The sequence below is a fragment of the Branchiostoma belcheri genome, unplaced genomic scaffold (genome assembly GCF_001625305.1).
Source record: "Branchiostoma belcheri isolate BF01 breed outbred unplaced genomic scaffold, Haploidv18h27 scaffold30, whole genome shotgun sequence".
Taxonomy (NCBI): Eukaryota; Metazoa; Chordata; class Leptocardii; order Amphioxiformes; family Branchiostomatidae; genus Branchiostoma; species Branchiostoma belcheri.
In genome coordinates, this window is record NW_017803910.1 from 409,663 (window position 1) to 434,159 (window position 24,497).

The following is a 24,497-nucleotide window of genomic DNA, read 5'->3' on the forward strand; positions in this document are numbered from 1 at the left end:
CAATACCTCTGTTTTTTACAGTCAAACACACCCTTAGGATACTTTAAGAGTTTACAGTTTACGAGTCAGGATGCTTCTTTCATTCTTTTTTTATTCCCCTGAGGGCGGGTTGGGCGGTCTTAAATACTCTCCGCTGCAACTGTGTGATCAGCCTGATTTGTTTTGGATATACTCGTCGTATTAATGCGCTTCATTTAAATTTTACCCGCCTGTTGTGTTTTTCCCACCTGTCCACTTTCTAGTGCGCACAAAACGAGGGAAAAATTAACAAAATTCTCACGTCTGCCCAATTTGTCTGCAAATTTGCCTGGGGCAGATTCCTCAATCAACACCGATGCGCATGCGTCAATGAACACCGGAAAGACCGGTTCTGGAGAAACAGTTTCTGAAGACGAAGATTTTTCTAAGTTCAAGAAAAGGTGACAGTATTCTCAAGTTACCATTCTCAAGTTTCTTCGCACCAAGTTGCCACAAGGCCTTACTCGTAAAATGGCATTTCAGACGACATTTCGGAAACTTGGAAGGTGACGGCAGAGGAAACATAGATAGGAAACTCAGGTGGGTGGATATACATGTATGTTACGCTACAGTTAACCAACAGCTGTGGACAGAAATGGTAAAATACCGGCTCAAATATCACAATTTCTGACACGTGTATAGCATTAGGTGTGGACTGAACTCAAGTCAACAAAGTGTTTATTCACAAACTGACAAAAGAACAGTTTGTACGGCCGTCATGTCTAACGTTTGGACAAGCATTCTGTCAGAATTTACACGGCATAAACTACAGTAATTACGATTGGGGTTCGAGCAATTTCCATAGACTCTTAGTGGTGAACTCCACATCCACAAAAGGACTGATACTTCCTTGCTATTAAAGCAATGTGTTTATTGATAGATTAATGGACTGAGAAAAGGGACATTGGAGCACACAATTGTACATGCCCGTACGTATACAGACAACACGACGTCCGACTATTGATCATAATTAAATTATGATCAATTATGATTTACGAGAACACACCGGAAGACACATAAAGAAGCTTAAGGGTGGCCATGGAATCATACTGGCACACAGTTCTAGTATATTTTTCTGAATACACATTAGTAAGTTGTGATATCAGCAACGCTAATACCGGTAAGTGAACGCTGTAAGTTAACACAGTACCGTGTCTTGCAATCCATATCAGTCTGTTTTGATATTTTTCCCTCCAGTTTATTCAGCGCCAATCGCTAAGAACAGAAAGAAACAACTTAACAGCCATGGCGAAACCTTACAAGAGGCCGGCAGACTTTTTCTTGCGGCGACATGACTTAGAGGACGTAAGTTGATATTCTACTATTGCCTGTTAATCTTGTCAGTGACGTTAAACTTTGTCAATAATTATATTAACGTCATCATCCGTTGCTTATGATTCAAGATTTCGCATGATCAGGCCATACCTGACTACCATAGCAGTAATATAATCATTATTACCTTCGTCAAGATATGTTTTAGTGTGTATGTGTGTTCGTGCGTGTGCGTGTGTGTTTTGGTGTGTGTGTGTGTGTCACGGTGTGTGTGTGTGTGTGTGTGTGTGTGTGTGTGTGTGACCGCACAAAATCCATTCTTTAAGCACTTCATGCGTTGCCGAAAGGTTAAAATCATTTGGCGAAGGTACGCGATCTTACAACTCTAGTTATTGTTATTATTAACAATACACTGCTCCCTCCACCACAGGTTGATGACGCGTCCTCTGTTATGACTGAGACCACCATAGAAACAGTGGACACCACGGACGAGAGCGGACCTATGGGGAAGGTCCGGCAATGCTGCAACATCGACAAGTCCCTGCTCATCGTCAAACTCTTCTACTCGTTCTTCTACGGCGCCGTGGCAGCCTTCATCCCTTACCTTAGCATCTTCTACAAGCAGATGGGCATGACGCCGCTACAAATCGGTATGTGTTACACTACACAAAATCAGTTCTTCAAATGAACTTTAAAGCAAAGCATGCGTAAAAGTTCTTCCATCGTGTCACCCTGCGCTCATGCTCTAACGCGTGCTTTAAGATTTAGCAAATGCTGGCCAAAGCGTACAGACAAGCATAAAACATCAATGACAATCCAAGAATAACTTTCAAACACATGCACGTGAAAGCATAACAAAGGTTAAAATTGTCCATCCAACGCCATTTTCAGCCGAACATTTAAGGTTTATATATAATGAACCACTTAGGACTGTTCACCTATAGCCGAAGCCGCAGGGCTGTTAACAGTAAGGATTTTACTATAGTCAATACTCACTAACCGAAGAAGGCCGTGTATACTTTAGACACGTGACTTTCTGGACGCTGGAGTGGGTGATAGGTCTCCGGAAGTCTGTATCGCCCGCCGTCCCGTGGTGAAGGAAGTGGTGGCATGCTCAGGCTTAGGTGGTGGAAATTTAACGATTGATTGACACGGATAAGGATTTTTATTTTGCCATTCGATGACCAGGTATGATCAATGGATTCCGACCTTTCGTCAGTATTTTTGCCGGACCTCTATGGGGAATCGTGGCGGACAGGTTCCAGATAAGAAAGGTAACTTCAAAACCTCTACAGTTTTCTTTAACTACAGTAGGGCTCACTGCATGAAGACATACCCTTCTGACGAAGGCAATAACACATAACTAGTAGTTTATTTGAAATAGTTAGTTGCAAAGTAAGTAATATGTAAACACAACGTTATTACAAGTTCATCCTATAAGATAATGACTTAGTTGTACGGCATTTTTTCGTAGAAAATACAGTTTACTTTCCAACCTTTCCGTCAGGTTATATTGATAGTGTCCCTGATGGCGTGGATAGTGATGGGGCTGGTGATCGGGCTCCTTCCCCCGGCCACGTCCGCTCCCTGCCCGCTGGACGCAAAACAGTACGTCGATACAAACTTATGGCCGCAGACACTACATGTCTCTCCAGAGCCGGCACTACACAAGGGGTACCCTTTCTACGCCACTATGGGTACGTCCTTTTGTTAGTTCATCTGAATTTTTGTTTTCTCAGTTTCTATATGACTTGCTAGGCGGTGCTATATCTGTTCACTAAACTTCTGTACCTTTCTTTGCGTGTCCAGATTCTACGGGTCTGGACGGCCCTCCGATTAGTTTCTTCGTCTTCGATCTCTTCCCGCGACCAGCTCCGTTTAAGTCTAAGTTACTGAGAGCGGAGTCGCCTTCCAGGGAAAGACGGGCAGCGAGCAACATCACGTCGGCTGTCACCACCAAACCAGCCGTCACCAAGAACGTTCCCACGACTGCAAAGAAGGCCACTCCTGCTAAAACAACAGAAAAACCAGCAAAACCAAAACCAACAACTAAGAAACCAACAGAGAAACCAGCAAAACCAAAACCAGCAACGAAAAAAGCGACGCCGAAACCAACAACGAAAAAAGTAACGCCGAAACCAACAACGAAAAAAGTAACAACGGCGAAACCTACAACAGAAAAGAAGGGAACACCTAAATCGAAGACCGATGAGAGGATAAAGAAGACTTTAGCGATGATGTTAGACCCAAGTAACCACAGGTACGTAATATTTGCATTATTTTCCAATATTTTAAGTTAAGTTCAACTATTAAGTAAACGAATTCACCAGAGTTCTTTTAAATCATTACTTCCTGTGTTTTTTTCGATTAGAAATGTCAATGTCGATTGGGCGGAAGCATTGTTTTGGGTGGCGCCATATTATGCTAGGTTTGTATGTTTGGGTTCCAAAGCGGATGGTTACTTAATCGTCAGGATTTTGACGCGTTATGCCCTGGGTTCAAAGATGTGGTCGACCACCAGGAATGTATGAAACATAAACCATGGTAAAAGAGTGGATTACCTTGCATTTTATGACGTGATTCGTTAACGTAAACTATACCTACTTTCTGGACGTTTGAAATGCCTTTCTTGTTGTACCTGTAGCTGGATGTTCGAGCCGGCCAGCCAGAGGACGCTGTTCCTGACGTATCTCGTCATCACGCTGCTGGCCGAAATCTTCTGGTCAGCCGCCTTCGCCATGGCTGACGTGGCGACGCTCAGGATCCTGGGAACGGGACGGATATCAGAGTACGGCGAACAGCGCTGGGCTGGCTCTCTGGGCCACGGTGTTTGGTGAGTACTATGATTTCACCTCTTTCAAGAGGGCTATGTTTTCGTGTGTGCTTGTAGCGTACCTATATCTGATTGTCAACACGATAACTCGAGAACGCTTTTGATTTCATTGTCTTGATATATGGTATGTGGGTAGGTCTCGATGACGTTCTCAATAGGCGTTCCTAGCAGTTTTTCGAGGAACTACAGCGGAGCTTCCTTTATTGATCTGGCCACGATTTTTGGGCGGTTGATAGCTCTTATGACGATAAAAAGGAGCCACGGTGTTGTCTGATCATAGATGTGACAGTGCAAAACCGTACAAGAAATAGATATTTTTTCTTAACATGTATGTATGTATGTATGTACAGTTGACTAACTTTCGCCTCCCTCAGGTCTCTATCTATAGGGTACATCCTATACTACTCGCGTAAGGACGTCACGAGGTGCGGGATAGTCATGACCATGACAGACTACCGACTCATGTTCTTCACGTTCGCTGGGCTGATAGGAGCTGCACTCGTCATCGCAATATTCATGCCTTTTCTGGTACGTAACGTCTTCTTACATGTACTTTTGTCAGACTTGCTACCTATACCCAATAGTATGTTCTTGGATCATACCCCGAACTTCTTAGAGTGTATTTTGACAGTCACAAGTTGTCAATAATTTTTAAACACGCCTCTAACATGTAGATTCCACATTTTTACTTCCAGGACGGAAGTTTTGTTTTTGGGTGGCGCTTATTTGGGGAGAGTTTGTATGTATGAGTTCAAAATGAGTGGGTAGTAATTGAATTTCACTAGTAGATTCTCAGGGTTTTGACCCGATATGCCCTACGTTCAAGGATGTGTATAGGGGAGTAATGGTCACCGTACAATCGTATGAGTAACAATAGTAACATTGTATGATGTAATTCATTAACACACACTATATTCTACTTCCCCCGGGAGTTTGAAATCTCTTATTTCTTGTTTTCCTACAGGAAGGGTCAGATCACAGTAGCCCACACGCCACGCGAGCGGCCCTGAAGCTCTTCTGTTCCGCGCACTATGGTTCTATTCTACTGACAACCATCTTCTTCGGGATGTGTTACGGTATCATCTGGGGCTACATCTACTGGCACTTGGAAAATATAGGTACGCCAGACATGTTAATGTTCCTGCTAAAAGTAATCTAAGTTATATGTAGTAACAGCATACTGCCATACACAACGTAAAACAGTACCGTAGTGGGAAGAGAACCTATAATATTCCATGCACTTTAACGTAACTAGACATGTACCTGAAGCGACTGTCACACATTCAGAATCTTCCCCCGACAACCAAGCAAGGTTTGTCGACATTCGTGAGTAGTCAGATCAGATTTATTCCACCCCTACCTTTCCATAGGAATCAAATCAAATTTGAGTTAAACTTGAATCAAATTTTATATTACCACGTTCGGCAGTGTTCAGGAGGCCACATTCAGCTGTGTATGACAGGGGCCTAACTGATTTATCTTCCCATTGTTAGGAGCTGGACAGAACGTGATGGGCGTGTCCACTGTGGTCACCGCCGTCACGCAGGTCGTGGTGTTCCTGTTCGCCAACCGGCTGTTCAGGGTCATCAGTCACATCGCCATGTTACATCTGACTCTCGTCATCTTCTCTCTCTGTCTCATCTCGTACACCATGCTGCCCAACCCGTGGTGGGTCGTGGGGGTCGAGGTGTTGCACGGTAAGTTCTATATGGTTTCTCTCGTACTTGCGGGACGGAAGTATTGCTTTGGGTGGCGCTGGTTTCAGGGGTTTGTATGTTTGGGTTGAAGTGTTAGAAGGAAGGTGTAACAGTCAAGTAAGTCATGCAAGCGTATGAAGTGGGTGGGTGGAGATTATGTTTCATGATCAGTTGAATGACAGTGTTGTGACCTGTGCGGCATGTCCTGTGAGGTAGTACTGTGTAATCTTGGTATGAAATATTACGCATGGTGCAATAGCCGAGGAAGTTACGTTACGATATGCAATCGCGCGCGCGCGCGTGTGTGTGTCTGTGTGTGTGTGTGTCTGTGTCGTGTGTGTGCGTGTGCGCGCGCGTGTGCTCAATCCACGCATATACTAGTACTCTGCCATCTCTCTGACCGTGCCTTGTTTCCTGCAGGTTTTGCGTACGCCGCCACGTGGTGCACCTTGGTGACGTACACGGCCCAGGCGGTCCCTCCCGCCGCCATCTCCACCGTGGAGGGTCTGCTGCACACCGGCTACATGAGCGTGGGCACCGGCAGCGCCAAACTGCTGGGCGGCATTCTCATCGACACATACGGCCTGATCTTCACGTACAAGGCCTTCGCCTGCGCTTGCTTGGTCATACTGGCTATCTTTCTGCTGACGCAAACTGTAAGTATTTCTCCAGATTTAATTTACAACAAGGAAATAGAACTTTCACGGAGTACTGCTAAACTTTCATTGTCAAAAACAATTGTAATTTTAACTCATTCTACATACAGATTACACCCAGATAAACGTCTGTGGCTATACTAGTATATGACATATAGTAAAGTGAACACCTCCATTTTTCTCAGATCATGAACGTTTGTTTCCTACCGTGAACATAAAGTGAATTAGAGTATTTTCTCCCCTTCCACAGTGTTCGTACAAGCCCGTGCTGGTAGTGGATGAGTACACCGGACAGATTCAGAGTCATATGTCCAAGTCCTTTCCTCACGACAACCCCAAACCCCCTGAACAATACTTACTCAGGCACCCTGGCGACCCCATGTACGATACTGTCACCGCAGCGGCCTGGGATAAGTAACGCAACTATATATAAATTCTTCTGAGTGCAACGTCTACGCAATGGACAAGAAGAAGACGCAACAAAACACAGAGACTTCCGTTAGCTCAAGTATGTTTTTCGGTCAGCTCCAACTTTTTCTATCAGGGCTGTCGTCGGCATCTGCTACTACTAAATATTTCAGATTACCACAGTACTAAGTTACTAACTAAATTTTTCAGGCTAAATACTTCCGTCCCGGAAGTATTTTTGGACAGCGCTGGTTTAGGGAGAGTTTGTATGTGTTTAGTCCTCAGCTCCATGGATTGGACGGGACAGGTGATGGGCGGAGTTGGGGTTTCGGTAAAAAAAAACACTTCTAGAAAGTGGGGATTTTCATGTTGGTTCTTTTACAATGGCTGGGAGAGAAAGGTTGCACTGACTGTGAATATGAAAATATAAATATATCCTCTCATGACAAAGTATGAGGAAAAATTAGCATAGTAAACGCACAAATAAATATAATTTATTGATGATGATAATAGATGATCCTTATTGCTGGACCAAACGCATAAAATATTTTACTTGCAATGTGTATGGGAGACATTTACGTCAATGATTGAAAATAATATTTCAATCACTATCATGAAAAATTAAAGTCTAATATAAATGGAGCAAAATGTAAGAATAAGAGGCAAATTTGATTTGATTGATTACTTTACTAGCTAGGTGACGAGATAGTAACTTTACGTACGACGTCTTTGTATACTGCCATTTGATTTAGTAAACTTCTAATGAGTGTATTTGTTAGGACTTTGTCGGTCTGTTTTACCCTACCTAACGTAGACCAATATCCATGCATCGCGCGATTGTCAATGACTATGGATTAACGACTATAAACCGGTGGCTACAAGTGAGGCCATGTTGATTTGATTATATGGATGACATCCGCGCGCGCATGAATTTTCGGCCGTTTCCAAAAAAAAAAGTTTTCAACCATACTGTAAATCGTACAAAACAGTTGCAAAATGAGCAAAAATATACCATAAGTTACAAAAAAATTAATAAAAACTATACCAATGTCGTAGAATGCCAAAATCAAACGAAATTGTCAAGAAATGAACTTGAAGACTAGATTAATCGCCAAACCATATTCTGTGCCATTTGCTCAACCCTCATGACCACGTAGATTTCATAATGAAAAGAACTTTTTTTTTTTTGCAAAACTATTTTTTTATCCGCACGCGCGCATCAGTTTTGGGGCTCCCGGAGGATGTCATCCATTTAATCAAATCAACATGGCCTGATCACAAGTCACCGACAAGACCAAAAAGTCGTGACCAAAAAGCTTAGGGGTTTGGGGAGTTCGCTTTGCAAACAAACCTGGCGGTTCACAAGGATGTTATGGTAGGAGAAGCGATCACGTCACACTGCTGTTTGTGTCGACTTCTCGCTTTGAATTGAGAGAAAACTGTTCGGTATCCAGGCTTTATGGCTTCTCTAGCTCTCTTACGTGGGATTTTAGAATCACACGATGTAAACCTTTCACACTTGGCGACTTAATTTACGGCTGCTTGAAATAGGAATGGCAATGTGTCCTTTTTTCTTTACTAAAGCGTAAGGCAAAAACTAGAAAGAGATGTCATATATGTTTTAATAGTCTGTATTTACAAAACAATATATGTACGAAACGACGAATATTTCGTATGTCCTCAATTAGCTGTAGGGGTAGACTGTCACCAAGTGACGATGAAGTGGCTTTTCCATTGACCTTATAAACATCATAATGAACGTCCTTCTTAACAGCACATTGTCGTAAATAAGTAGAAGATGAAGTGGTATAGTCTACATACTATTGTGATAGAATCTCCAAGCAGATGTAGAACCTATACATTAACATTTTCCGTCTATAGCGTCCGTTTTTGTTTTTTTTTCTAATCAGTGCAAAGTGAACCTGGTCTTAACATCGTATGTCGATGATTTTCGGTTCAATATAATGTCACATCAATTCCCCTCGCTTAAGTGCACAGACACATTCGATCCCAAAATTATCAGATACATTATACATAATTGCATGGTACATAATTAATTGTCATAAATTAGAAAATCTCTAAGAGTTCAACAAGAAACTGTTTACAGTTGTATGTTAATGGACTGTCACTGTCAACTTTGCCTGTAGCCACTGTATACATTAACTCACGGGCAATAACATTTTCTCGAGTGCCGATGAAGTGGCCTCATAAACAACGTAATGAACTTCCTTCTTAACGGCACACATTCGCAAATCAGCAATAGGTGAAGTGGTTTAAGCCTACGTACTGTTGTGGTAGAATCTCCAAGCATATATATAGAGAAAGAGACAATAGAAAGTTTTAATCTTAAGTTTAAAAGGTGTATGAGATGAAGTTAAAACTTTCTATTGTCTCTTTTTTCCTACATATGCTTGGAGATAAAAGTTATCATGTTGACGTATAGACATGTCTTTACTAACAATTTTACACACGTTCTTTTGTCGTCTTAATAGCTTTGTCTTCTCCTTTACATTAATATTTGGTGTCTATAGCATCAGTTGTATGTCCATCTATAAATCCGATATCATGAAACTTCATGCCCATGACAACTCCTGTCTCTTGTAACGGTCAAGTTCGATAAAAGTCACACGAACAAGTGTCGTGTGTGCACAAGATCAAGATTTGAATCGGTCCCTCAGCGGTCCTGGTACCAGCTAGGCCCAGGTGCGACGACGCTGGCTTTCTTGGCTTGTGTTTGCTTCCTGGTTTGGAAGACATCCAGGAGCAGTGTGGCCAGGAAGCAGAGTAGTATAAAACCCGTGCAGACCATAGCAGCGATCTCGGCAGGCCCCACCGTGCCGTCAACATGAACCTGCCAGGTCCAGTCTGACGTTTGCGGCGCTGTTGGGCTCTAGGGGGAAAGTTAAATACATGTATTGTTATTAGCATGTTGGGATGTAGTTCTATACAGTTAGAGAGATGTCGTACTAAAAGGCCCGGTACCGGTCACATATACATCGTGCGATCGTTGTATGATCGCCAGGATACTTTTGGGATAGTTGTGCCTGTGTCTCGCAAAGTTCTTCTGTCCTGTTACAGAAATGGCTGGCTTGCCGGTGCACTATGGTTCTGTCGCAGTCTGCTAGAATATTTTACGGCATCAATTCCGGCGTGTGACGACTTTCGACAAAATGTGATTGATGTTTGTCTTCCTAAGACCTATTGGCTTGGTTTCGTTGACAAAGAACTAAGACCTACGTACCAACGCAACAAATAGTATCACAATCCATTAGGCCTTCTTAAGGTATTCTGACCACAAATATGCGAAACACACACACACACACACACACACACACACACACACACACACACACACACACACACACACACACACACACACACACACACACAGACAGACAAACGAAAAACAATACCTACATTATCTGTATATGTAGATAATAACAGAAACACAAACCTGTGTGACAGACATTATATTGCCACTTGGTGGAATCACAGTGTATCAGCAGGTGACGGTTTGCTTCTGTTATCTGATCATTTGCGCTGTCCAATGAGAGGACTCACAGCTGAGAGGTCTTCCCCCGATCCGATAACCTTAAATCAGGGTGTAAGGACGTAATTTGAATAGACCGATACTGTTTCTCGTAATTAGCAGTTCAACCAATGATTTCTGTTACGCCGTCCCAACGAAAAGACTGGTTGCACGTCTTTCAAGAAATCTGTTTTCTTTTGGTATACTTTAAAATGGGTCTAGCTTGAAGCTGAAGCAGATGTGTTGTTCCACTGTGTTTCCGATGATAATTTTATTTTATTTTATCATGTGCGACGGCGAGTGTTGGATATGCCCAAATATAAACCAAATTTGTGATAAAATATTAATGTCAGTAACTTAATTAGTCACTTCTATCTGTGGATGGTGGAATTTCTCTGTCGTTAAAGTAAGTACATAGTGGTCTGACAATATAACAAAATAATGTCACATAGCTGCATACACCTATTTAAGTCAGTTGTGTACTACCGTACTCGTATCCTTGCCAATGAATACAAGTATCATAACTACTTTAACTAGCGTAGAATAATTATAAAGAAATTAAGCATTCTAACAAAGTTAACGCTGATATAAAACAGAACAATAAATGCTCCTACGTCCGTTTCCTCACAAAACCCCTTGTTTGCCATTGTTACTTCTAGTCTCTGTTGCACGCCTAAACTCCCCACCCTAAAACCCAACACAAGCACACAAACACCCAAGGAGTAGAGTCAAACAAGTAAATAATAAACACCTGGTTTCTAGAAAAACAACTTACCTTTGACTATCTTGTCATGAAACGTCCAAGAAGTTTGGAAAGTCGTTTCTGACTGGCTTCTTATGTGGTTTGTAGAAAGCCGTACTTTATGACTGGTCTCGATGTTTTTCATTCCAATTTGGGCGTCACCCGTAACACCTTATTATATGTATACAGCATGGTACGTCAAATAGACTGTATACACGGGAGATACCATTACATCGAAGGGACTGGGAAGTGTTAAAAATGTATTCACGCTAGAAACTAAACTAAATTTTTCCACAAATTTGTAGTATGCAAATATACTAGTAGTCAAACACCAGGAACATCTGTACACATGCCCCGAAAATATTTTTGGCCGTGACTTATGTGACTGCACCCCCCCCCCCTCATCTTTGTAGTTCATCCCTCTGGCTGGGATGTTGACCTTCATGATTTCTTACGTCACAGCTTTACACGGAATCTTTCGTTCATTTCGTTGTGAGGTGATAGAAAAATTGTGGCATAATTTTGTGTTTAATAATGTCAGGGAAAACGTTACTTTTTATGTGTGAGAAGTTACGTTTTGTTGGGAATGTATTGTTGATAAGCATATAAACAATGAGATTTTGTCACCGTTAGTGCCTTTGTAATCTTGCACGATCCCTCAATGACGATTAGCTGGTAACAATGGTTGGTAACGTGTACATGTGGGGTCGTGTGAGGGCACTTATCAGGTTTACTGTGTACAGAACCTCGCCCTTTACACTTTTATAATCCTTGCTATAGTGGTCAATAGCTTTTTCGTACTGGTTCATCAAACAAATGGAACTGTTCCTTGATATCTACCAAAATAGTAGCCTCCACCAGGCCTTTCTAGGGGAATACGAATCGTAGAATTCGGCAAAAAAGAGAGTAAAATTGCTCAAGGGTCGTCCGGCCGCGGGGAGGTAGTTTCTTCCAAACCTACAAGGCGGCCAAACTCTCATATAGCCAGCGTAGTTAGTCTGGTAGAGACTACCAATTGAAAATAGCACAAAATGGCTGATTTGATATTATCATGAAACATGATGGACTGTAATGACTGGACACGTCAAATATATGTCACATTCAAACGGTATAAAATGTTCGCAGTACGTTATAACTAGCTCGATTCAAACATCGATAGGAATAACTCAAAATGTGATTTGTTTTTTGTTAAAAGCATATAGCTAAAATGATCTAAACGTACGGGCTTGAAATCACTACGTGTGGGTGGACGAAATACGTTTCATCTCGACTATATGTACAAAGCTATAAGGTAGTACAAAAATGACAATAACAACAGCTAAATCACGGTAGTTTAGCCATAGTTTAATATCCCCTCATATTCCTGAAATATCGAAAGTCGGACTCCTGAAATATTCGAAGTCCTCTGATGTCTGACACACGCTATGTTGTTTTTATTCACATCAACAAGCAGCAGATGTTTCTAGTCCATAATTTCGGATAAAGTTATCTATATTTTTCTTATTCCTTGCTGCGAATTGTAGCTCGCATTGTGTCCCAAACTCTTACGTTTTGACACTCTTCAATTTGCCAATATGCGTAGTTAAGTAATAATTGACAAGCATACTTGTCGACTGATTTAATGTAGTATTTTCTATTGTTTTCTATTGTATTGAACGAATGAAAGAAACCGATGACACTTAGATCGTAGCAAACTATGTAAAACAAGCTGACCGTGGTAACCTTACCTCAAAGTTGTCAGTCTTACACAATATATTCTATACCCACTGAAAGGTGGACTAAAGATGCATGAAAAGAATATACAACGGGCACTAGTGTGTGAAGACCATACAAATCTCCCATTCCTTATACAATGTATCGTCTATGTTATAAAAGTCAAATGGTTATTTCAAATAATAAAGTAAAATCCAATAATCAGTGAAGCAATCTGCCCACATTCATAAAAAATGCTTGAACTTTGCAAAAATCTAATGATTTGAAAAAATTAACATGTCGGTAATTCTAGCAGTCACAAATATAAACAACATTAATATTCAAATCAAACAACAATATAATAATAATCCATGGATCTCTGAAGATAATATCCAAGGCTCCAGCCCTATGACCTCTGTGGATAATATCAACGGACCCAACTGGACATGAAACAATGGAAGATGTCTTAAATCAAAATTAAAAGCGTACAAGAATGCAAGAAAGTCGAACTGTAACACATTAAAAACAATCAACACATCAGTGATGTTTTCACATTGCGTGAAGGCTCCAGCGTTGTTGCATTACGTTGCCGCAGTAATTTTAACTGTACAAATGTCAATTTTATTCATTTATCTTTGCTACGTGTAGAGGAAGACTTATATTGCAACAGTCAGTGCCTCCTACAAAATTTCTTCTCAACGAATCTCGGTCCAACTTTGACGTCTTGAATTGAACAGTAAGCGCGTATTCTTCGTCCGAAAAAGCAGCACTCCCAAGTGAGTAGATGGTCGCTTGCAGCAGAGTTTCCCCGCTCTTCTATCGATACTTTTATGATGAAAAGGGAACGAAAAATGCGTTGATTGGAAGAGGAAGTTGCAAAATCCGAAGACTGATGAGTTGTGTTTCTTTCTATATGGCCAGTAGGTACTTGGCGGGGAAAGAACCTTTAGTGGTCTCCGTTTGCACCTGGAACCAGCCGTTACCTTCATCAGACAACTGCACACAAATCTGTGGGAAGGCAATTCAGTGGTATAATCAGATAAGACTCATCAGGAATGTGTGCTGTGTAATCATGGTATAAAACATAAACCAATGTGATATGGGAGTGAGTTGCGTTGAATGAGCAATAATCCATATTCTATGATATAATTCATTCGGGTATTTCATCATGATCACACAATACGGTTCCTACATATCTTACGAAACCAAGTACACATTCGCATACACATCATGCACAGTACATGTATATGGAATGTGGCACAACTTACACCATCCTGAAGGTCCTTTTTTAAAAAAACGTTAACTTTCACAGTTTGAATCTAAAGCTATAAAAACGGCTCTATATACATGTATGTACCTACCCTTACTGCACTTATTCTGTGAGACTACAGGATCTTCTGGTGACTTAAAGCAATCCTAAAAAAACTTGTTAAAGCAAAGATAAACAAAGTTATAAAAAGAGTCGAAAAACATATATGCTCAAGCCAATGCATAATGTAACATTGGGAATACCAACATAACAAGCTATTTAAGAAAAAAGAAAAGGGGGTGAACTTAAAGCAACTTTTAATTCATGAGCTGGTTGTTGTTGAGACTCAGAACAAGCAAAATGTGAATGAAACGGAAATTGTAATATGGCCATGTATAACATATTTCTCACTTACATCCCCCTTCGTCATTTCTATTTCTCCATACTTAGGATTTCCTCCGAACGTTTCTGTACACTGTAACACCTCGGCACCTGAAACAGAGGGACTATTGTTAGACCGCTCATCTGAAACCTGTCCCGTTTATTCTCCTTAAACTGTTCATCCTACAGTAGTCTATTTTTGCGAAAGACTTCTGTTAGGAAATTCACTTATGATTTTTTTTAAACCCAGAAACACATTATTCTCTAAACCGTAAGTGTACCTAGCTGGGTACCTACCTGGTGCCACTTTCAAGACATAGTTGGCAGGGAAGAAGCCGATTTTGCCGCTGCATTTACCCTATTATTGAACAGTATGTTATTAGTGTGACATACATCACAGAATATAAGATAAATGCTTAAGTGTAAAGAAAAATGTTGCTTTTCTTCACTTAGTAAATCTTGAAAATTTTTGACTGTTGTCTCTCTATAAATCTTTCTGTGTGCAGTTCCCTTACCTTCCACCAGGTGGTGTCAGTGTCGTCCGTGATCTGGACCCGGTCACCAGGTCTGCAAGCAAAATGGGACTAAAGGGTGAGCTACTGTCTAAGCTGTCTAACATGGGATCCTGTTCGCAAGCTACATCAGGGGATTCATCAACGTTCATCATCACTGAACTAAGAAGGGGGTTATCTAGATAGACCTGCAGGCACCACTAATCCATGGCTGGAGTCACATCACGTATTAAGTCATTTAAGGATGTCCGATGGTCTAAGATTACAGTGTCTGATGGTTTTGGGCCAGTCATTTTGAAGAAGGCTGTGAGTATGGTCTAAATTTCATGGTAATTCTCTCAAACATTGCTGCGAAGATGTATTTGAGAGCTTCTTAAGCTACTGCACTTGGTATGTGTAGGACAGTTTCATTCCTTCTGTCTGTCACATCTTTGTACACATTCTGGAGAATACAAGCAGCCTTAAGTAGATGTGTGCCATATCATACCACACCACAGCCCAAATTATCAGTAGTGTTCGTGCCAAAGCAGTGCATTTGCTCAATGTGGTGCCTGGTCACTAGGGAAAGATGGCAAAGGTCTTGAACCAGGAAGACATAACCAATGGTGTTCAACTTGTATGAATAAACATGCTCTCACAGGCAGGCATGATGTGTTTTGTTGTTCAAAAAACAGAATCTGATCACTGTAGTTTGGTAAACACTCTATAACAATGACTGATACCTCAATGTCCACAGCACAACACTTCCCACAACACACCATCGACAACTCTGTTTAGAAGTTGCTAGGAAACTACTGCATATGAATATGAAGCAGTTTCAAAGCTACCTCGCAGGGTGGACACATTTGTGACATCTCCAGACATACCCCTTATAAAACGCTTTGTGGTTGATCTACTGGTGCTTGATAGAAATTTGTTACAGGTGTTTCAGAACAATAAGTTCAGCACCAAGTAGAGGTTCTGTCACATGTACTAGTTGCTGATAGTCAGTTCAGCACCAAGGAGAGGTCCTGTCACATGTAATAGTTGTTGATAGTCAGTTCAGTACCAAGGAGAGGTCCTGCCACATGTAATAGTTGCTGATAGTCAGTTCAGTACCAAGGAGAGGTCTTGTGTGGCAGTTCCATCCCCCCTTGCAGGTGGCTGAATTATGAATTTTCCCCTTAAATTAATTTCAGTGAAATTTTGGACAGGTGTGATCATAAAAGTCCATATATTTTGAATGGAAGTGTCACAAAGTCATATTGTTTTGACTAATGTTAAAACTTGATCTTTCTTGACCAATGTCATAATGTGCTTTTTGTCTAATGTCTCAGTTTGATCTTTTTTGACTGATGTCAGGATATGATCCCTTTTTGCCAGACGTCACCATGTGGCCACCCTGTCCAGTCACGGTTGTGCATCTCACCTCAACATGAGATCTTCCTGTCGTGTGGGTTCATACTTGTGTAAGGCTACAGCTAGCTTCAGAAGTGGGAAAGGGGTGCGTCCCTTTGGAGGCTGGAGGGGGGGCAACAAAAGGGTCAAAGGTGAAAAGCGCGAAGCGGTGCAGGGGGGTGACGGTTGGGGGGGCCGTACGAACCCTTACCTGAGCGTCAGGTCCTTCTCACTCCTGCCCGGCCAATCATGGAGCGATACCGCGAGATTCAGGACGGGGAACGGATACTTGGTTTTTTGTTCCTCGGGTTGCTAGGGAAGATTCCATCGCATCGTCAATTTTATTTTGGAAGTATGAAAAGCAATTTTTCAAGCTAGTGGTGTTTTAGTATGTTAGTCCATTGGTATGTTAGTCGAGAAGATAAGTACCCAATAGTATGCAGTACGTCTTCTTTTCATTTTCACAAGGAATTACTTCACCTTCTACTCAGTGTAAAGTCATTGAAAGAGGCTGTTTAAATTTTCATGGAAAAAATGTATAGCCTCCTAATTCACACAAACGTTTTTGCAGAAGCAATTATAGAATAGATAGTATAATTAGAAGGGAAAAAATGATGAAATCAGTTCAATCTCAACCCAAGTCCTGAAGTAAAATTGTTGTAACCAGGTTATCTTGTCGCACCTATTAGTGAAGTGAGGCAACAACTAATTGGTTAGTTAAGCAGGGTTAGTAAAACAACATTCTGATTTTCTTACTAATATTCAACCAAGACAGAACTATGGTATAAACATGGTCACCTATGTAATAAAATAAACCTTGTTACACTACATGTAAGTCAAGACTTTAACTGTTACACTAAGTACTGCACAAAACATCAATACTACACTATTGTGTATCAAACTTTTAAGAAAATGTTAGTTTACACTCATGAAAGACGAAAATGAAAAGGTGTTAAAGCTATTGTAGTTTTCAATGCTTTTAACAAAACCACAGCAAGCTACTTTGCCAACATGTAGCATGTCATGTTCATCAAGAATCCTAACTGTTACAGTAGAGTCAGTCAATCTAAGAGTAGAAATATTTGTTGTACAATATCCTCATTCTTACTCACCATTACAGCAGTGCCAGTAGAAACCACCTTGCCATTGGACTTTGATGCTGGGGGTTAAAATGGACAAGATGTTAATGAAATGTGTTTTATTAATCTTGTACAGACTACAGATACTAAGTCTTATAAAACTAACACAACTAAAGAAAAACACAATATGTTCAGTTTCACTGTGGTGCTTTTAGCAGTAAAATTTGTGACATTTTGACAAGTTTTTAGTTTAAAGCCACTTTAACATTTCAAAATTGCTGGTACCGGTACATTCCATGCAGTACTGTACACAAACACTAGGTGGCAACATTGCAACACTGCAATGGCTTACTGTCTCCACCACTCCCAGGATCAGACTGCCCTCTCTGTGGCTGTGCCTTCTGCTTGTCGTCCACGGGTTTCGCTGCGTTGTCAGTCTTCACGGGACTGCTCTGCGCTCTCCCTACAGACGACAAGGCAGCTGAGGACGATATACCAGGCCAGGCGCCGGCGTAAGGGGGTTAGCAGATAGAAGCACAGGGTAGAAATAAGGCCAGCAAGTTAGAAGGAGAAGCAGGTTAGAGAAGCTGGCAGCTGATTAGTTTGTCAATAGAGAAAGTGAAGTTTACAAAAGTGTAGAGATGACAAGCAAGTTACCACTTAAATTTATAATGTTAAACATAGGTTACAAGACAGTTAGAAAGAATTTAGTTAGAAAGTTGAAAAATCGTACAATGTCAGTATCATAATTACTCTTATTCGTTGGACATTTTCTTCCTTCCAAGACTTTAGCAAACACACAAAGAACTAGAGTTCCACGATCTCATACCTTCGCCAAATGATGTTAGCTTTTATGATTAAGAAATTATATATTAATCCCCCTAATTATGCAAATGTTATCCTCAATTGCATGAATTATATCTGTTGATCATATTCTCTACCAAAAGACAGTCTTATCTTAACAAAGAATGCCATGATGACATTTTCTCATAAATTATGCAAATGAGGTCCTTATTTGAATAAGTTATGTTTAATTATGTTCACCTTAACTTAACTTTCAAACACCCCAAGTATAAAATTCCAGGCAGTTACCACTAGGCAATTATAATATTTTCTCATTAATTATGCAAATTAAGTCTTCATTTGCATAATTGATATCTGCCTGTGTTTCTCTCATTCTTAATAACATATGTCACAAGCTTCAACTTCCTATTATGGAATGCAGCTGATAAATAGAATTTCCTCATTAATTATGCAAATTACATCCCTATTTGCATAATTGTAATATCATTATGTCAAGCATCACTCAAGCTACCTACATACCAAAAATCACGATGATCCATCAATCGGTTCTTGAGTTATCCCCCTTTAAACATTTGTCCATTAAACCCCCTGCAGTTCTAGAGCAAGCAACTAGGGGCTCAAACTCATGTCACTTTATCCCCAGCACAAGAGCTATCTACCATCCAAATTTCGTCACCCTAGCATGTCTGGATCATGAGATATCAAAACCGGAAGTTCTGCTGCAGTACCATGACAAGCCGCCAGGTGGCCCAAAATCTAATCATTTTGAGGTCTCATCAAGACCTACCCACCTACCAAGTATCAAGACAATCCATCAAGACCTTCTCAAGTTATCGTGTTGACAGACACACACACACACACACACATACACGAACGCCCCTGAAAACATAACCTTCTTGGCGAAGGTAATAAAAAAAAAGGTGCTGGGTAACTAACTTCAAGTTGGTAGAAATTATGGTTCATTGTCCCAGACATTGGAGTCACACAGTCACATTGGAGTAGCTTAAATAAAAGTTAACTTTGGGCGAGAAGGGTTTTCTCTAGCAAGGTAACAAAGACAATGTGCTGCCACACTCAAGTTCTGCAACTTATGTTAAGAGCAAAGGGTCAAAGTGTTGAATCTGCTTGAGAGCCATAAGAGCCATACATTTTGTAAATGATACATGTACATGTATGAGGAGGGAGAAGACTGCATTGTTTATGAATGGGTACTTGGTTCAAGGATTATACATGTACATGTACAACACAGCACAGGATGACATCACAAAACTACACAACACACAAGCAATCTGCTTCTTCTGTATTGCACTACAAAAAATTCTGTCACTGTCTGATGCAGTCCTGAACTATACACACAGCAGAATAACACTCTTTATTACATAAAAATCTAATAAAAGAAAAGTTTCAAAAGCACACACTACAAAAAGTTACAAATGCAGAGCAAATAGCTTCTTCCAAAACCTCTGGGAAGTGTATTGGGACCTGTGGAGGGGATTGTATGATTTAATTGGGTATTACACCACTCCCTGATGGTGTGTGTTAGGTGACCTTCATATAAATCAACTGAAAAAATCACCTCCCACCCACCAAGCAGCTGTCAGTGAAAAAAAATTGGACAAACCCATAAACTCAGCCACCCAAAACAATACTTCCTTTCCCGTAACAGCTTGCATTATGCCAACACCTAGTAGCAATTAACAAGGCCAAGAAACTTGTAAAAACAGTTATTAAATCTGACACATGCAGCATCTTTGCTGTCAAAAAAGCGATTGTGAGAAAAAAACAGGGTTCTGGCCAGTTTGGAGAAGGTTATTGAGAGCCGGATGTTGCCAAAAGTTGGGGATCACAGTTATATTACCCGGTTTGGCTGCAGCAGAGTCACCTGTACTGCCAGATTTGAACAGTGAGGTTGGTCTCTGGGCTGGGGAAGGCAATGCAACAACTGTTGTACGTTTTGAGATCGCAGTGAAAAAACGGTAGGTAGTCAAGAATGAGATTGTAGACAATAACAGTTACTGTAGTACTAGTATCATCATTGGGCTGGGGGATTAGCTCCTCTGATCACATCGATATCCAGGCAGAAGGCGACTACTTTTCCGATTTTTTCAAACTGTATAGTCTAGTGGCACCAATGACAAAAGATTAAATATTTTGCAGACAACAATCAGATAACTAACTCCTGACCTCAAATGTCCTTGCTGTATCTATATAGCCGGTATAACCGCCCTTCGGCGTAACACACCAGCTTTGCAGGCACGTGGCGCGGTGGCAGCTGGCTACATTACACCGAATGACTTGTTACATCCACTCCAAACCCACTACTAACTTCTAACCCTGGTCTGGAGACAGTCGTGAGGCCATGTTTGGGGATGTGTGACAGGGTTTCTGACTGCTATCTTACAATTAACAACTAACCTGTGGACGTACCACTTCGCCTGGCCTTGGGACTGGCAGGGTTGGACGTGGAGATCCCCTTCCTGTTGGCTGCGGAAATCATCTTGGCAACTTGTAGAGAGTGGAACACCGGGTCAAGCCCTCCTTCACCTGAGGTTACAGGTCAAGTTCAGTGCTTGTACATATAAGGAGCCTACTTGCATAATTGTTAATAATTCATCAGTCGTAGATTAATATTTTGGTGAAGGTATGCGATCGTGGAACCCTTTGTTTTGTTAAGATAAATATACATTTAAGATGAAATGAAATGAAAACCAAGCAAATGTCAGGAGAAAAGACTGGCTGAGTGCAATGAAGTGATGCAGTTCTATACTACATGTAGCCACTAATAAACTAATTACAAAATATCTCTTCCCCCTTGAAAGAGCTACTGATACATGACTTGTACATTACAATTGTGCTTTTATAAGTTCAGTCTCTTTAGCATTAGTCCAATTCTAGTCACCAAGGTGCCAATTTTTTTAGTCACATACATGTTACTTTTTTTTTGTCATCACACTCGCACCACTCATCCAGCTATTTCCATCTTGGTCCCGGCCAGCTTTTTAAATGAAATACCTTTATTGTACATTCATGCCACGACGGGCCAGGTACAGGTCAAGATATAACAGACACATAACAAACATATATAGAAAATTGGAGACAAGAGATGCACTACTTGACTTAGACATACATACATAAGGAACATACAAGGGTACTATACTAGGCTAATACAAAGTGTTCTAGTCACTGAGCTAATATAGAGAGGTCAACTTCTTCTCGCTTTTTTGTACAGTGGAAAATGTGGGAGCAGATCATGTTTGTGATACATGGTTTGTCTAAAAAGCATATTCTGTTTATGTAACAGTTTTTAACAGTAATCAGCGGCACTATGACAGTTGACGTTACGTATAACATTGTTATGTACATATCCAAGAGAAGACAATGTGAATATTCAAACAACAAATTCACCACATCACATGTACACGGAAGAGTGTGTATGAACATGAAGGGAACAAACAGGTGTGAAATGCTGAATGAAGGTTGATGAGAAGGTGAGAACTGACCTTCCCCCTCCCCGTCTATACTCGGGTCTGCCCATGTGCATGGAAATCAAAATGAAAGGGAGAAAATATGAAAACCACAGGCATGGATGAATTGATGACGGTGATATTGGGAAGTGTGGAATCACAATTCTTCAGACATAACAATTAACATAATAACAATTATGATAAGAATAACAACTCATCCATGCATGACAAATTTAAGATCAAGAAAAGTGTATATCAGACTCTGTTTTGGCTAGGTACATTGAAGCTAAAAAAATGGTTAAAATAATGTATTGTTGAGAAATTACACTGTTGGCTAGCTTATCTGAGTATATTCTTTTAAATCACAGGTCTCGTCATGATTCTAATGAAATTGTTTAACCAAATCTACAAATGGAAAGAATCAAACTCACTTTCTGCAACATTGAGTCAGGTAGGGTCCAGGTGGTAGGCATGGGTTGGAGGGAAAGTCACATTTTGGCAACATTGTTCTTATTGCAATTCTCCCACATTCAATATGTCAATGGTGGAGGAATAAGCTAGGTTATTACCATACTAAATGTTACGTTTTTGGTCATGTTTGGATGTTTCTATGTAGATTAGCAGCATTGCTCAATAAGTTGTGGATAGATTTTCATGAAATTTGGGATGTGCTGAGGTCTTGATCCATCAAAGAAATGATTTTGGACCCCTGGTGGCTGTCCTTGGTACTGAAGTAGAACTTCCGGTTTCAATATATTGTGTCCTGGACATATATATGCTAGGCTTATGATTTGGGTGGCTAATAGCTCTTGGCCTCGTGGTATATTTTTGGGAACCCTAGCAGCTTTTCTTAAACTGCAGTGGCCAACTTAATATAAGACTTTGGAAGGTTATAATTCCAGAAGGGGTTGACAGATTCCAGTACATAGCTAAGAAAAATAATTTGCTGTAATAATCATCAATAGTCAAAACATCAAAGCAAGGAAACAACCAAAAGGCATGATGACATGACAAAACTTGAAACCTTCCTCCATCATTGCACATCACAGTCTAGAGGCAAAGCTCTGTCATTGAGAACAGTGCTGTTTTGAAGTGAGTGCTTAAAAGCGAGTCTCTGCATCCTCATGCAAATCTTACCAGTCGACTACCAGGCAGTGGAAGGAGACAACATGACTCATGACATGAGCCTTTTTTTAGTGTGGTGCACAGGAGGGGGGGGGGGGTACGACGAGTGTCTCCTTATCATCTATTTGGTACATAAATACATACTCATCTTGTATCATGTTTGACAGAACTTAATAAAGATGATTTTAACTCTACATCTAGGGAAAAGTTAGTACAACTCTTGCATAATGAGAGGAATTGTTGATGTTTGTATTCAAAGTGTTGACAAAAGGAACAGCAACCCAAAAGAGGAATAAAGGCTCAGCCCCTGAGGTGTAGCCAAAAACAGTTGAATAAATGGGTCAATGTAATAAGAGACATAACAATTATTTTCCACTTCAGGGTACATTCTTGTGGTCAAACTGTGTGATTTACCTGTATTACTTCTATCTACACAACTAAACTATTGCTAGTCTTTAAACAGGTGTCGTTGTACAGGTGAAACAGCTGTCGTACAGGTGAAACAGGTGGGGTACAGGTGTTAGCGAGCTAATAAGGAACACAGATAGACCTGGGACACCACGACAGATGGACACAAGAAGAAAACCAAGAAGGGTGGATGTTTCTAGAAGTGCATGCTGGTGTGGTCACACACAACATTCAACCACTGAGAAACGTGGTTGGTCGAAAGAGGCCTAGACTGGGGTTTTCTCAAATCCACAAGAAACCTTTTAGGTCTATATCTTCATTGCAAGATGATTTTGTGGTCTATGTCAGGTGTACTGTTGTCCCCAGTATTGGCCTCCGTTTTTTTTCTCTCAGTCTGTTCACACATAGTGGGCACAGACATAGAAAGGGCTCAGAGTTTTACCTTCTGTAAAGAGGCAAATTACAGAGTGGAATAGGCCATTTGGGAGGAAAAAGAGATGGTTCAGAAATTGATTACTGCACTGATTGAATCTTCCTAATGTTATGTGATATTCACAACTTGTACTTAGTGCCATATTCTTCAGTGTTTGAAGGTTTCACTAAAATTTATAGCTTCTATAATGTACAGTGTACATGTACATTCTTTCTATTATCTTTCAAGCACATAGATTTAATATAGCTAACATTTCATGTCTCTCTTGCATAAAATAGGGTTATGATAATGATCAGACTCATAGGCTATTTGAAGTAATGCTAATCATAATATCATGTATGGAAATGTAATATCTAACTTTAATTTCTGCACTAGCTGAACAGAGAATAGCTGAAAAGAGGGATCCATCAAAATGACAAATTCTCCAATAAGCTAAGAAGCAATGGAGGTATGTAGTGATTTGCTGAAATAATCATATCGACATGTATCTTCTTGGCAATCCCTTAGCTAGCATTTGTTTGAAAAATGTATTTGTATTTACTAAATACATGCATGTAGTATAATTATCATGTTTATATAATAGAACTTCAATTTAAGAGCAACATTTTGAGATGGTTGTTTGTCAGATGGAGATACGGTACACCGCACAATTAAACACTCAGTAAGAATTGGAATCGTAGCAGCTTATAGAATTTATAAAATACCACTACATTATATTCTATCGCCATCAGCAATAAGTTCACATAATGCTATGTAATGTATTGTTGGTTTAATGTCAAAGTTAAGGGCTCCTGGCAATAAAAGGGCCTTGAACTTTG

General features: G+C 40.5%; 2 protein-coding genes across 11 annotated transcripts in view; one reads left to right on the forward strand and one right to left on the reverse strand.

Moving 5' to 3' along the window:
• The first annotated feature begins 118 nt into the window (after positions 1-118).
• LOC109474229 (major facilitator superfamily domain-containing protein 6-like) lies at positions 119-7,763 on the forward strand. The gene is made up of 12 exons (XM_019774489.1): positions 119-558; positions 1,216-1,323; positions 1,721-1,940; positions 2,479-2,564; positions 2,798-2,987; positions 3,100-3,550; positions 3,935-4,123; positions 4,498-4,651; positions 5,088-5,241; positions 5,617-5,820; positions 6,241-6,476; positions 6,727-7,763. Exons 2-12 carry the CDS (start codon positions 1,264-1,266, stop codon positions 6,892-6,894), a joined length of 2,112 nt encoding a protein of 703 aa, XP_019630048.1. The 5' UTR covers positions 119-558; positions 1,216-1,263; the 3' UTR covers positions 6,895-7,763.
• A 5,464-nt stretch (positions 7,764-13,227) lies between these two features.
• The window catches only part of LOC109474223 (intersectin-1-like), a 66,607-nt gene continuing 55,337 nt past the window's right edge, over positions 13,228-24,497 (reverse strand). For 2 of the 10 annotated variants that reach the window (XM_019774477.1, XM_019774473.1), the window contains 10 exons: positions 22,145-22,147; positions 21,750-21,776; positions 20,665-20,793; positions 17,798-17,926; positions 17,479-17,525; positions 16,578-16,678; positions 14,993-15,044; positions 14,775-14,835; positions 14,512-14,588; positions 13,228-13,855 (listed from right to left, as the gene is read on the reverse strand). In XM_019774477.1, coding sequence (XP_019630036.1) covers positions 13,757-13,855; positions 14,512-14,588; positions 14,775-14,835; positions 14,993-15,044; positions 16,578-16,678; positions 17,479-17,525; positions 17,798-17,926; positions 20,665-20,793; positions 21,750-21,776; positions 22,145-22,147 — 725 coding nt within the window. In that variant the 3' untranslated portion in view covers positions 13,228-13,756. Of the gene's footprint in view, positions 13,856-14,208; positions 14,273-14,511; positions 14,589-14,774; positions 14,836-14,992; positions 15,045-16,397; positions 16,490-16,577; positions 16,679-17,478; positions 17,526-17,797; positions 17,927-20,664; positions 20,794-21,749; positions 21,777-22,144; positions 22,148-24,497 lie in introns of all 10 variants that reach the window. The other 8 variants (XR_002140465.1, XM_019774479.1, XM_019774475.1 and 5 more) reach the window with 8 other exon arrangements.

What these genes read in the sequence shown, in the direction of transcription:
- LOC109474229 (XM_019774489.1), top strand. Translation starts at nt 1,264, where the DNA reads ATGGCGAAACCTTACAAGAGGCCGGCAGACTTTTTCTTGCGGCGACAT. An exon ending in CATGACGCCGCTACAAATCG is followed by an intron (nt 1,941 to 2,478) that starts GTATGTGTTACA and finishes TTCGATGACCAG; the next exon opens with GTATGATCAATGGATTCCGA. An exon ending in TCTTTCTGCTGACGCAAACT is followed by an intron (nt 6,477 to 6,726) that starts GTAAGTATTTCT and finishes CCCCTTCCACAG; the next exon opens with TGTTCGTACAAGCCCGTGCT.